This window comes from Eptatretus burgeri, chromosome 15 (genome assembly GCF_056783735.1).
Source record: "Eptatretus burgeri isolate ZD-2024b chromosome 15, Ebu_testis_v1, whole genome shotgun sequence".
NCBI classification, from domain to species: Eukaryota; Metazoa; Chordata; class Myxini; order Myxiniformes; family Myxinidae; genus Eptatretus; species Eptatretus burgeri.
Window position 1 is genome coordinate 43,133,148 of NC_140975.1, and position 13,716 is coordinate 43,146,863.

Genomic DNA, 13,716 nt, shown 5'->3' on the forward strand with positions numbered 1-13,716 from the left:
CCACGGCACCCCGTCCAATGGGGTCGAGATTTCCACAGAGAGCGACTTTCCCACGACACCCCGTCCAATGAGGGTGGAGATTGCCACAGAGAGTGACTTTCCCACGGCACCCCGTCCAATGGGGTCGAGATTTCCACAGAGAGCGACTTTCCCACGACACCCCGTCCAATGAGGGTGGAGATTGCCACAGAGAGCGACTTTCCCACGACACCCCGTCCAATGGGGTCGAGATTTCCACAGAGAGCGACTTTCCCACGACACCCCGTCCAATGGGGTCGAGATTGCCACAGAGAGCGACTTTCCCACGGCACCCCGTCCAATGGGGTCGAGATTTCCACAGAGAGCGACTTTCCCACGGCACCCCGTCCAATGGGGTCGAGATTTCCAGAGAGCGACTTTCCCACGACACCCCGTCCAATGGGGTCGAGATTTCCACAGAGAGCGACTTTCCCACGACACCCCGTCCAATGGGGTCGAGATTGCCACAGAGAGCGACTTTCCCACGACACCCCGTCCAATGGGGTCGAGATTTCCACAGAGAGCGACTTTCCCACGGCACCCCGTCCAATGGGGTCGAGATTGCCACAGAGAGCGACTTTCCCACGACACCCCGTCCAATGGGGTCGAGATTTCCACAGAGAGCGACTTTCCCACGACACCCCGTCCAATGGGGTCGAGATTTCCACAGAGAGCGACTTTCCCACGACACCCCGTCCAATGGGGTCGAGATTGCCACAGAGAGCGACTTTCCCACGACACCCCGTCCAATGAGGGTGGAGATTGCCACAGAGAGCGACTTTCCCACGACACCCCGTCCAATGGGGTCGAGATTTCCACAGAGAGCGACTTTCCCACGACACCCCGTCCAATGGGGTCGTGATTGCCACAGAGAGCGACTTTCCCATGACACCCCGTCCAATGGGGTCGAGATTGCCTCAGAGAGCGACTTTCCCATGACACCCCGTCCAATGGGGTCGTGATTGCCACAGAGAGCGACTTTCCCACGACACCCCGTCCAATGAGGGTGGAGATTGCCTCAGAGAGCGACTTTCCCACGACACCCTGTCCAATGGGGTCGAGATTTCCACAGAGAGCGACTTTCCCACGACACCCCGTCCAATGGGGTCGAGATTGCCACAGAGAGCAACTTTCCCACGACACCCCGTCCAATGGGGTCGAGATTTCCACAGAGAGCGACTTTCCCATGGCACCCCGTCCAATGGGGTTGAGATTTCCACAGAGAGCGACTTTCCCACGGCACCCCGTCCAATGGGGTCGAGATTGCCACAGAGAGCGACTTTCCCACGACACCCCGTCCAATGGGGTCGAGATTGCCACAGAGAGCGACTTTCCCACGACACCCCGTCCAATGGGGTCGAGATTTCCACAGAGAGCGACTTTCCCACGGCACCCCGTCCAATGGGGTCGAGATTTCCACAGAGAGCGACTTTCCCACGACACCCCGTCCAATGGGGTCGAGATTGCCACAGAGAGCGACTTTCCCACGACACCCCGTCCAATGGGGTCGAGATTTCCACAGAGAGCGACTTTCCCACGACACCCCGTCCAATTGGGTCGAGATTGCCACAGAGAGCGACTTTCCCATGACACCCCGTCCAATGGGGTCGAGATTGCCTCAGAGAGCGACTTTCCCATGACACCCCGTCCAATGGGGTCGTGATTGCCACAGAGAGCGACTTTCCCACGACACCCCGTCCAATGAGGGTGGAGATTGCCTCAGAGAGCGACTTTCCCACGACACCCTGTCCAATGGGGTCGAGATTTCCACAGAGAGCGACTTTCCCACGACACCCCGTCCAATGGGGTCGAGATTTCCACAGAGAGCGACTTTCCCACGACACCCCGTCCAATGGGGTCGAGATTTCCACAGAGAGCGACTTTCCCACGACACCCCGTCCAATGGGGTCGAGATTGCCACAGAGAGCGACTTTCCCACGACACCCCGTCCAATGAGGGTGGAGATTGCCACAGAGAGCGACTTTCCCACGACACCCCGTCCAATGGGGTCGAGATTTCCACAGAGAGCGACTTTCCCACGACACCCCGTCCAATGGGGTCGTGATTGCCACAGAGAGCGACTTTCCCACGACACCCCGTCCAATGAGGGTGGAGATTGCCACAGAGAGCGACTTTCCCACGACACCCCGTCCAATGGGGTCGAGATTTCCACAGAGAGCGACTTTCCCACGACACCCCGTCCAATGGGGTCGAGATTTCCACAGAGAGCGACTTTCCCACGACACCCCGTCCAATGGGGTCGAGATTTCCACAGAGAGCGACTTTCCCACGACACCCCGTCCAATGGGGTCGAGATTGCCACAGAGAGCGACTTTCCCACGACACCCCGTCCAATGAGGGTGGAGATTGCCACAGAGAGCGACTTTCCCACGACATCCCGTCCAATGGGGTCGAGATTTCCACAGAGAGCGACTTTCCCACGACACCCCGTCCAATGGGGTCGTGATTGCCACAGAGAGCGACTTTCCCATGACACCCCGTCCAATGGGGTCGAGATTGCCTCAGAGAGCGACTTTCCCATGACACCCCGTCCAATGGGGTCGTGATTGCCACAGAGAGCGACTTTCCCACGACACCCCGTCCAATGAGGGTGGAGATTGCCTCAGAGAGCGACTTTCCCACGACACCCTGTCCAATGGGGTCGAGATTTCCACAGAGAGCGACTTTCCCACGACACCCCGTCCAATGGGGTCGAGATTTCCACAGAGAGCGACTTTCCCATGGCACCCCGTCCAATGGGGTTGAGATTTCCACAGAGAGCGACTTTCCCACGGCACCCCGTCCAATGGGGTCGAGATTGCCACAGAGAGCGACTTTCCCACGACACCCCGTCCAATGGGGTCGAGATTGCCACAGAGAGCGACTTTCCCACGACACCCCGTCCAATGGGGTCGAGATTTCCACAGAGAGCGACTTTCCCACGGCACCCCGTCCAATGGGGTCGAGATTTCCACAGAGAGCGACTTTCCCACGACACCCCGTCCAATGGGGTCGAGATTGCCACAGAGAGCGACTTTCCCACGACACCCCGTCCAATGGGGTCGAGATTTCCACAGAGAGCGACTTTCCCACGACACCCCGTCCAATTGGGTCGAGATTGCCACAGAGAGCGACTTTCCCATGACACCCCGTCCAATGGGGTCGAGATTGCCTCAGAGAGCGACTTTCCCATGACACCCCGTCCAATGGGGTCGTGATTGCCACAGAGAGCGACTTTCCCACGACACCCCGTCCAATGAGGGTGGAGATTGCCTCAGAGAGCGACTTTCCCACGACACCCTGTCCAATGGGGTCGAGATTTCCACAGAGAGCGACTTTCCCACGACACCCTGTCCAATGGGGTCGAGATTTCCACAGAGAGCGACTTTCCCACGACACCCCGTCCAATGGGGTCGAGATTGCCACAGAGAGCAACTTTCCCACGACACCCCGTCCAATGGGGTCGAGATTTCCACAGAGAGCGACTTTCCCACGGCACCCCGTCCAATGGGGTTGAGATTTCCACAGAGAGCGACTTTCCCACGGCACCCCGTCCAATGGGGTGGAGATTTCCACAGAGAGCGACTTTCCCACGGCACCCCGTCCAATGGGGTCGAGATTGCCACAGAGAGCGACTTTCCCACGACACCCCGTCCAATGGGGTCGAGATTTCCACAGAGAGCGACTTTCCCACGGCACCCCGTCCAATGGGGTCGAGATTTCCACAGAGAGCGACTTTCCCACGACACCCCGTCCAATGGGGTCGAGATTGCCACAGAGAGCGACTTTCCCACGACACCCCGTCCAATGGGGTCGAGATTTCCACAGAGAGCGACTTTCCCACGACACCCCGTCCAATTGGGTCGAGATTGCCTCAGAGAGCGACTTTCCCACGACACCCCGTCCAATGGGGTCGAGATTGCCACAGAGAGCGACTTTCCCACGACACCCCGTCCAATGGGGTCGAGATTGCCACAGAGAGCGACTTTCCCACGACACCCCGTCCAATGGGGTCGAGATTGCCACAGAGAGCGACTTTCCCACGACACCCCGTCCAATGGGGTCGAGATTGCCACAGAGAGCGACTTTCCCACGACACCCCGTCCAATTGGGTCGAGATTGCCACAGAGAGCGACTTTCCCACGACACCCCGTCCAATTGGGTCGAGATTGCCTCAGAGAGCGACTTTCCCACGACACCCCGTCCAATGGGGTCGAGATTGCCACAGAGAGCGACTTTCCCACGACACCCCGTCCAATGGGGTCGAGATTGCCTCAGAGAGCGACTTTCCCACGGCACCCCGTCCAATGGGGTCGAGATTGCCACAGAGAGCGACTTTCCCACGACACCCCGTCCAATGGGGTCGAGATTTCCACAGAGAGCGACTTTCCCACGGCACCCTGTCCAATGGGGTCGAGATTTCCACAGAGAGCGACTTTCCCACGACACCCCGTCCAATGGGGTCGAGATTGCCACAGAGAGCGACTTTCCCACGACACCCCGTCCAATGGGGTCGAGATTTCCACAGAGAGCGACTTTCCCACGGCACCCTGTCCAATGGGGTCGAGATTGCCACAGAGAGCGACTTTCCCACGGCACCCTGTCCAATGGGGTCGAGATTTCCACAGAGAGCGACTTTCCCACGACACCCCGTCCAATGGGGTCAAGATCGCCTCAGATGGCGATTCTTTCACCCCGGAGGAAAAAGGAATATAAAGGAACGCCAGGCTGGGAGCGTTGGTCGTGATCGTCGTCGTAAAGTCATCGTCGTCTAGGGGGTCGTAGGTCTTTGTGCTGTCTGGTTCGTCTGGTCCTGGGTCATCGTCGCCTCTGATCTTCTCCTTGATCTTCGTCGATTGGTGCGTGGCCGGTTGGAGAGCGTGGTACCTGGTGCTTGGAGCGGCATCGTGTTGCGGGTTTGAGTCCCGCCGAGCTGGATCGTCGAAGACCACACGTGGTGGACAGCTCCAAGCACAGGCTCTGGTCTCTAGCTCACCTGTCTTCGAGCTGGAAGCCTTCAATAAAGACCCGACGGGGTCCATTTCTGTGTGTGGACCCGTCTTCAAGTAGAATTGTGTAAGTGCTTTCTTTTGCTCATTGTACATTGCATTTCTTATAGTCGTGATAGCTCTGCTCTTTGTGTGTTCCCTTCCCCCTATTGTTAATAAATACCCCTATTGTTGAATGTACCAGCTCGTTTCTATGTTTCTATCATTGGTTTGCCGCGCTACGAACGGGAACTAGGAGGCCTCATTGCTGCCAAAATCGTGCAATTGGCCCGGCAGGATTCTGGTACTCTCTGCTCGGGATACGGCTCAGATCCGGCTCGGTAACGGCCCGGATCGCGCAGATCCTGCCGAGGGTGAATTTCCCCGGTAGTTTGGACGACATGGGTATTTAGGTAAATTGAAATTGGCAATTGACCCTCTCCCACGCGGTCGACCTATTGGCGATCTTCGGTCCGATAAAAGACCCGTCGGCTCCGGAGTTATCCGGGGTGATGACCTATAAATTCTGGGTGTTCGGTGGAGCCGACTCCACTGATCCACCTAGCGGTTGTGTTCGCCACTGAGACACGGCCCCACAACAATAACACTGCCCCCATCCTTTTTCCAGAGCCGTTCCAGCTCTGCCATATAATGTAATTTAAGGAAATTCTGGGTCTCCTACTCTACCCTACTTAGTCCGAGAACACAGAACACGTACTTACAAAAAAAGAAAATCAAAACATAGTATAGGGACCATAGCCCTCCATCACAATATTTCCACATGGCACAATTCAAAAAATAAAAAAACAAAAAAAACTTGGGTCTTCATGGTCTTTTGGATTCCCGTCACCGCAAGTAAGGTAACTAGCTTGCAGCCTCTCTCTCTCTCTCTCTCTCTCTCTCTCTCTCTCTCTCTCTCTCTCTCTCTCTCTCTCTCTCTCTCTCTCTCTCTCTCTCTCTCTCTCTCTCTCTCTCTCTCTCTCTCTCTCTCTCTCTCTCTCTCTCTCTCTCTCTCTCTCTCTCTCTCTCTCTCTCTCTCTCTCTCTCTCTCTCTCTCTCTCTCTCTCTCTCTCTCTCTCTCTCTCTCTCTCTCTCTCTCTCTCTCTCTCTCTCTCTCTCTCTCTCTCTCTCTCTCTCTCTCTCTCTCTCTCTCTCTCTCTCTCTCTCTCTCTCTCTCTCTCTCTCTCTCTCTCTCTCTCTCTCTCTCTCTCTCTCTCTGCTTGAGGTGAAGATGAGAGCGATGCCTTGAGGGATCTTTCAGTTTCCATAGAATCTAGGGGAGGGATGGGAGGGAATGGGGAACAATGACAACAGGCCCTCACCAATAGACCTATCCCTGCGTCCTCTGTTTTTCTTTCTGACAATTTTCTGGGTTCTTGTCTGTAAAACCATGAATCCAACACATCCTCTTTTTCATTCTGACTTTATAATTTGTCTGGTTCTTATCTGGCTTACCAGATGACTTTTTCTGTTCACTGTCACTATTTTTGGAATTGTTATCTGACTCGTCAGAGGTTGATGAAGAGTCATGAAACTTGATCCTTCTCTGCCTCTTTTTCTTGAGTAAGGCTCTGTTTTTAATGAGTTCCGATCTTGACACTGATTCACCATCTGATCTGTGGTCGCAATCACGAACAACTTTGCTCTCCGCATGAGAACCAATTTTGACCGCACTATCTAGACGATCTGAGTCTCTACCGTTTGCCTCCTTTTCCGACGACTGCATAAGGTTGCCCTGCAGGCATTCATCATTCTCTGTGTAGGGGTGAAATTCCCATGTCATTTCATCTGAAGACAGTTCTTCATCCTCACCATCTGCCTCTTTCTTGACAGTTCAACCTTTTTCCTCAAAACCACTCTCATCCTCAATCTGCTCTTCATTTTTCTCAACACCTACACTCTCTGGATTCTCTTCAGTTCCATGCACCTCTCTTTCTCCCATGCCTCCTCGCTCTCAAAGAGCTGCATTTCCATTTCCTGATGTGAGTCACGATTCCTTTGCTTTTTTCAGGACCATTGAAAAAAATTTCAGCACCCTCCACCTGGTTGGAGTCAGTTACCCTTTCCATGGATGTCGCTGCCCTATCCAAAAACCCATGTCCATCCACCTCTGGATTAATGGTGAATTTTGTCATCCTCTTTGGCAAAGATTCCTGCATTGTTTTCACTATTTCCCCAATTTGAACTTCAAACTTGTCCGTATCAATACCTTCCTCCTCTCTCTTTGCTTCCTTGAGACGATCTACCAACACACTTTTTACAAATTTGGGCAAGTATCCCACTCCTGACACCACTTGTTATGATCTCGCCCTTGGGTACAGGGCTCGGGGTACAGCCTATTGCTCCGGAGGTCCTAATTCACTTGCTCGGGAGACCAGTACGTTCCCCGTGTGCGGTCGTGCCGTATACGCAGTCAGATGTGACCGAGCGACGTTAACATCCTAATGCTGAAGCAAATTTAAACCCCCACTCTTCCACACAGCATCGTATGCAAATGTATGTAAATCCAGTAATGCAATGCAAATTCAAGACAGTGGAATGAATGCAAATCCTTCACTTAGGATAAAGAAAACACAGGGTATACCACCAAGCAATGGATAGAAATCATATTGATAAGAAATCCCACTGATAATGCAGTGGTAATAATGAAGTAATTAAAAGACAGATAGGTGCGAAGACAAGATGGACACAACAATCAGACCCCCACCCCCCTGAAAAATGTCCCTATCTAATCCCAAGGGAGGGAATAGGTCAAGCAAAATAACAAAATAATGTTTGCACAGGGTATTAAAATAAAAGGGAAGAAGAAACATAGTGTGAAGAGAAAAGGAGAGGTGAACAGAATTCGAGCCTGTTTTTGGATGACTCAACCCGGTCTCATTTCAGGCTCAACTGCCGACCCCCAAGGATGGCGCCTTACCACGTTGCATGCGGAAGAAGAAGAATCACAGCTTGACCGATTATGTCACAGAGTAGCCCATTGTTCTAATAATAGTTGGGTCCATACTCAGTTCCACGTCACACTTACCTAATTTCCATAAACCCAAGATGGCCACCACTTTCACACGCTGAACTTCCTCACCTTATTTTGCACCTTTTTCGGTGGGATTTTTGAATGATCTAGAGTTTTCAAATAATCTATACATTTAGGAGAAGTTTTCAAAATTAGCAGCTTTCCAATAACATTTTCCCTTTATTTGCATAAATCCAGTATGGCTGCCACCATATGTAGTAATTTACCCCCAAATACAGATCTTTGGTGTTGAAATCGCTGTCATGGTTTGACTCTGATTGAAAACTTGTATTTTTTTTCATTGACTTAATTTGATTAATTGAAAAACATAATGACTTGTATTCTTGAAATTACGTCATTTACATAAATCCACGATGGTCATCACCACCACTGTTTGGTATATCTAATTTAATAACCATATTTCTTGGTTTTCAGATGGAATTTTTAGATAATTTAAATTGCTATATATACAAATACAGTGTGTAAAAAGGTAAGTAAGCTATTAGTAATCTGATTCCTGAACATTTTATCTGCAATAACTACACAGGGACTATTTACATATTAGTTGTCACAGAACAACCCGTGAACCCGTTGGGTTCCCGTTGTGACAGTGGTTGATAAAAAATCATTTCAAAAATAAAAAAGCTAGCTCCAGTGAACTATATCGCTGAGGTTGTGTGCATTGATCAAATAATCCCGAAGAGTACTTCACTGAATCGGGAATTGATTTGTTAATAATTTTTTTCGTTGCCCGATTTGAACGAAACTTGATACTGCACACCGCAGGAGAATGGTGAGTAAGGTGGCTCTAAAATTTTTGTGCTATCGTGTACCGTTTTGGCTGTATTTTGGGAACATACATACATATATATATATATATATATATAATATCCCTGTGTCGTAAGAGGCGACCAGGGTTGCGTCAGGAAGGGCATCCGGCATAAAACATGTGCCAAATCACCATGCGGATCGTACGGATGATCCGCTGTGGCGACCCCGAACGGGAGCAGCCGAAAGAAGAAGAAGAAGAAGAAGATGTATATACATACATATATATATATATATATATATATATATATATATATATATATATATATATATATATATACATGCAAGATGAGAATTTTAGTAATATATAGATTATTTTCATCATCTAAATCACTACTCTTGGAAAAACAAATCATTTTGGCAGTTGACACAGTCCTCTGAGGAACTACAACAACAGAACTGTGTGCATGGGAGCCCTGAAGAAACACAGTGGCACTGCCTACTAAGGTTGTAGTCGTTATCTGTGCAGTAGAGATGGGTCAAAGCTCTCAGTTCAACAGGAGCTACTTCTTTCAGAAACATAACCAGCTCCAGATGACCACCAGGAATGATCTTCCAGCCGTTTCCTGCAGGCTCCCACAGAAGGGGTTTCCATTAGCTAAGTGGCTGTGAACCGATAACACCACTTGGTAATTGGCCCACAGTACATGCTGGTTGGTGGAAGGCATCATCAGTTGGTGGAAACATGCAACCTGTCTTGTCTGATGTGCATGCATACCGGTACCTCAATTCATTCAGTGATGAACATAATTTGGCTTTGGACACGTATGACACCAAAACATACTCCCAAGCTACCCAAAATGTTTTTGATATGTCTCTGGACATGCCAATATTTGCAAGAGGACCCAGGATGTGCTGATTCTGCACCAGCTTGTGTATGCAGTACGTTTTCTTATTTTGTGTGGAGCAGACATAGTATCACAGCCGGTGAGTGCATGTGCAGCAGGCAAGCACTGGCACACTGTTTTTCCAAACTTGGTTTCGATACTGCTGACCGATACAAAACGTTGATGGTTGCAGAATTTTCCAGCATGCCCACAGTGCATGTACACATGTTGATTAGGACAGCCTTCACTGCAATAGAGCAGTAGAAGAGATTCTGTACCGGTCCTGGACGTCCCATAACATTGGTATCATCAGAATGGACAATTATCCTAAAGTGTCTCTAAGAAAGGGCTGTGGCATGAAGGAGAATCCACATGTCTGCTTCCTCTTGTGAGCTTGATAACTGCAGATACTCTGCACCTCCTGACTTCTGGATTAGCAGTACCTTTTGACCATCTGGTAAGCTTCCTGCAAAACAACTGTTTCTCCCTCTGAAAGCAATGCAGGTCCTTTCTCCATGACATAGTTGCACACAAACTGTGCCAGTGCAGATTTGTGGGATGCATTCTGGAGAAATCTACTGTAGTGTGGTACCTTGCCTATTCCCTTCTCATGTCGAGATCCAGAATGGCCTCCCCTTTGTTCCCGTTCACCATGCCTGATTAACTGTGCATCGTCATAGCGATCAAACACCAATGTAACTGATGTGTTGAGCTGCCTGAATCATTGGCTGCTGCACAGGGCTTCTTATTACTCTCACATTCCTTAAATCTTGTTAAAGACTTCTTGTGAGTGTAACTTGCACAACATCATTTGTGGAAAGGAAACTTTTAGTCTCAATGTCGGAATGTCATCTTGAATGTTCCACAAGGTATTATCAACTTAATGTTTCCTCATGTCACTTGCTTTTATTATGGAAAGTAGCCATTCTCAAATTGGATTGGTTACAATTTCATCATCCTTGTCTTTAAGGTTATTGAAGCTTATTGTTACGGTTTTGGAAACGTAGCCCAGCAGGAGAGCATACATGGACACGTAGGAGACCCGATGATTAATTATTTCATTAGTCTATGTGTAGATAGTCCTTGGCCCCTTGTCTAAGGATTTTTTGGGTGGCATGCGTTGAGGTTAGTTGGTGTTTTCCCAGTGTGATGTCTTCCGTCCCCCACCCCCTCTGCTACTTTCAATATTTCATCCTTTACCCACATTGGTCCATTTCCTGCCCCCCCCATCTTTCTTTCAACAATCCCTCCTTCACCCCATCGGTCTTACCTTACTTTCAACCCCACAGCCATCCCTTTGTCCCTTGGTCCATCTGCATCCCTATCAGTTTTCACTCCATTCGCTCATTGTTTAATTGGGCACATTCGGTCTGTCTGTGGTCATTAATCCTTTGGGCCCATCGGATTATGTTCACTGCAGGAGACTGTGTACCTTCTCACATGCATGTTCGTGGCACAAAGTGTAATGCTTTCCCTGGAAGTAGTGGAGTGCGACACATCTCACAGGCAGGATACAGTGATGCACTGTACAACGAATGCTTGGGTGCAAGGGAGGGAGTGAGGGCTCTTGTCGTGGCCTTGCTATAAGTAAGGTCAGGTCAGGTATGGGAGCATGCACCAGAGCAGTGCGTCGCTGTGTCCACTTTCCACCAGTCCTCCAGGGGCCTCCGTCTGGCCATCCCCCAGGCTGATGCATGGCCCATCCCCATCTCCTTGAGATGCTGATCAACCTGCTGCAACCATGAGGAACGTGGTTGGCCCATTGGCCTCCTCCACTCACAAGACTCCCTCGCTGAGAGAATCTGGTGAGCAGGGTCAGCATCAGGAAAATGAACCGCATGTCCATACATTTGAGTCTCTCTCAACAACCGCTCGTTGGCACACAAAGTCCAACCAGCGATAGCGAAGGATTCTCCGAAGAGACCTGGTACCAAAGGAATTAAGTCTCTGTCTCAGATCCCTGGTCAAAGTCCAAGTCTCACATCCATAGAGCAAGACTGGAAGCACCAAGGACCTGAAGACTCGGACTTTCGTCCTCCCGCACAGGTACCGGCAGCGCCACACCTCTTGATCCAGTGAATCCATGACTCCCCAGGCCTGACCCAGATGTCTGTTGACCTCTGGCTCACGGCCAGCAGACATGAATATCACCAAGGTAAGTGAATCTCTCCACGACCTCAACATCCTCACCACAAACAGGCACAGACAGGACAGCAGCAATCAGGATGTCATTGAAAGCCTGAATCTTAGTTTTGACCCAGGAAACCCATAATCTCAGTGGCTCTTACTCCTTATTCAGCACCTCGAGGGCCCTCAAAAGGATATCTAAAGTCTCCGCAAAGATGACTGCATCATTTACGAAATCAAGGTCAGAGATCTTGACATTCCCAAATGATGCACCACAGCTTGATCTCTCCAACATCCTCCCCAGAATCCAGTCCATACAAGTGCTGAAAAGTGTGGGGGCCAGTATACACCCCTGACAAACTCCAGTAACAACTGGAAATAAGTCAGAGATGGTACCACCACATCTCACAGCACTCTCAGTACCAGAGTAGTGTTAAGTAAGTGCAAGTGCTAAGAATCATCATTTCATGTTTGGAACAAATCGTAAACACAGAAAGCATCATTTTGGCATTAAAACCACATCTGTATGGCCTTTATTGGCAAAGTTTTTTTTTCATTTTTGAACTTTTGAGATTTTTCGGAAAATTGGTCACAACCATGGAAAGGGCCTTAAAAATACTGATTCACCAAAATATTTTCAGCCAACAATCCATGTGACACCTTGATGAATAAAAAAAATAAGATGTTCGCCTTTGTTCTACCCTGGATAGGGGTACCCCCTCCAAGACCTCATCAGGCCACTAGACTTGTAAGCGAGATAAATGCACAGGACAAACATTCCTCAACATTGAAATAATTTGCTTCTTACTTTAAAAGCTTTTCAAAATGCTTCTTTTAGATGGGTCAATATACCATCAGACCCTCAACAACAAATTCCAACAAAAGGCTTTTCAGTGGGTTTTTTTTTTAACCTACTGGGTGTTTTAAATGACAGAAAAAAGTGTACCAAAATTTGACCACCGGAAGTGGGTTAAAACTGAGTCATTTCCACGATGGCCACCGCTGACCCTGAAAACCAGGAAGGTGGCTGTAACTTCCTTATTATTAGGTGTAGAACAATAATTTTGGTATCTACCCTGGGATTTTAAGGGTCAAGCAATTAATTGGAGTCCGTTTTTTTTTTTTTTTTAAAGTTTATTTATTTAAAAATTTTTTTTTTTAAGAGTCCGTTTTTTTAGAGTAAATTTTATTGACATGTTTCAAAATAATGTATGTCAGAGTACACTGAACAATTCAGTTAAAAATCTTATACAATACTAAATGCAATAGGAAAGAAAAGTAACTGTCACTCTTTCACCGTCTCGGTTTCGTCCTCAAAACTGTGCTCTCGTTCCTCTGAAAGCTGGTTGTGTGAATTGTCACGGAACGTAAGTTGGCATGATCCACATGCAGAAGTACATGGAAGCCCATATCTTTTGCAACTGCAACGGGGCGGGGGGGGGGGGGTGGTGTATTGCAACCAGTTGTGCAATTGTAATGCACCATTTTCAATCGAGTGTCAGGTGCAGCATTCATATCAGACATTATCGGTATAAGTTGACTGTCTTCAAGTCTCCAACCCCAGTTCAAAGGATCAATATCACTGTCCATCCCCATCCATGCCGTGGTCTGAAATTACACCCTGAGACGATGGAATTTGGTGGAAGACTCAGTTGGAGGAAGACTTTCGGGCAGAACAAATGATTTTGCAGAGATGACTTTCTCAATGAGTGAATCATAACACAATGCTGTCAGAGAACATGTACTTTTCCCACCAAACATTTTCCCACTTGGCTGCTGAGGTTTTCAATGTCAGTGCGGTTCTTGCCTGGTAAAGTGAATGCATTTGCATAGGATTGGACGACTGGATCACCTTTCACGAGTTTTTTGGAAAGCTGATTTATTTCCAACACCATAAACATGGGATGTTGAATGG

General features: G+C 49.0%; 1 protein-coding gene across 1 annotated transcript in view; it reads left to right on the top strand.

Moving 5' to 3' along the window:
* The first annotated feature begins 11,081 nt into the window (after positions 1-11,081).
* LOC147012056 (uncharacterized) overlaps positions 11,082-13,716 on the top strand; it is a 54,289-nt gene continuing 51,654 nt past the window's right edge. Inside the window, exon 1 of the mRNA XM_085856366.1 lies at positions 11,082-11,231. Within this exon, the coding sequence (XP_085712492.1) occupies positions 11,082-11,231 (150 nt within the window). The remainder of the gene's footprint in view (positions 11,232-13,716) is intronic.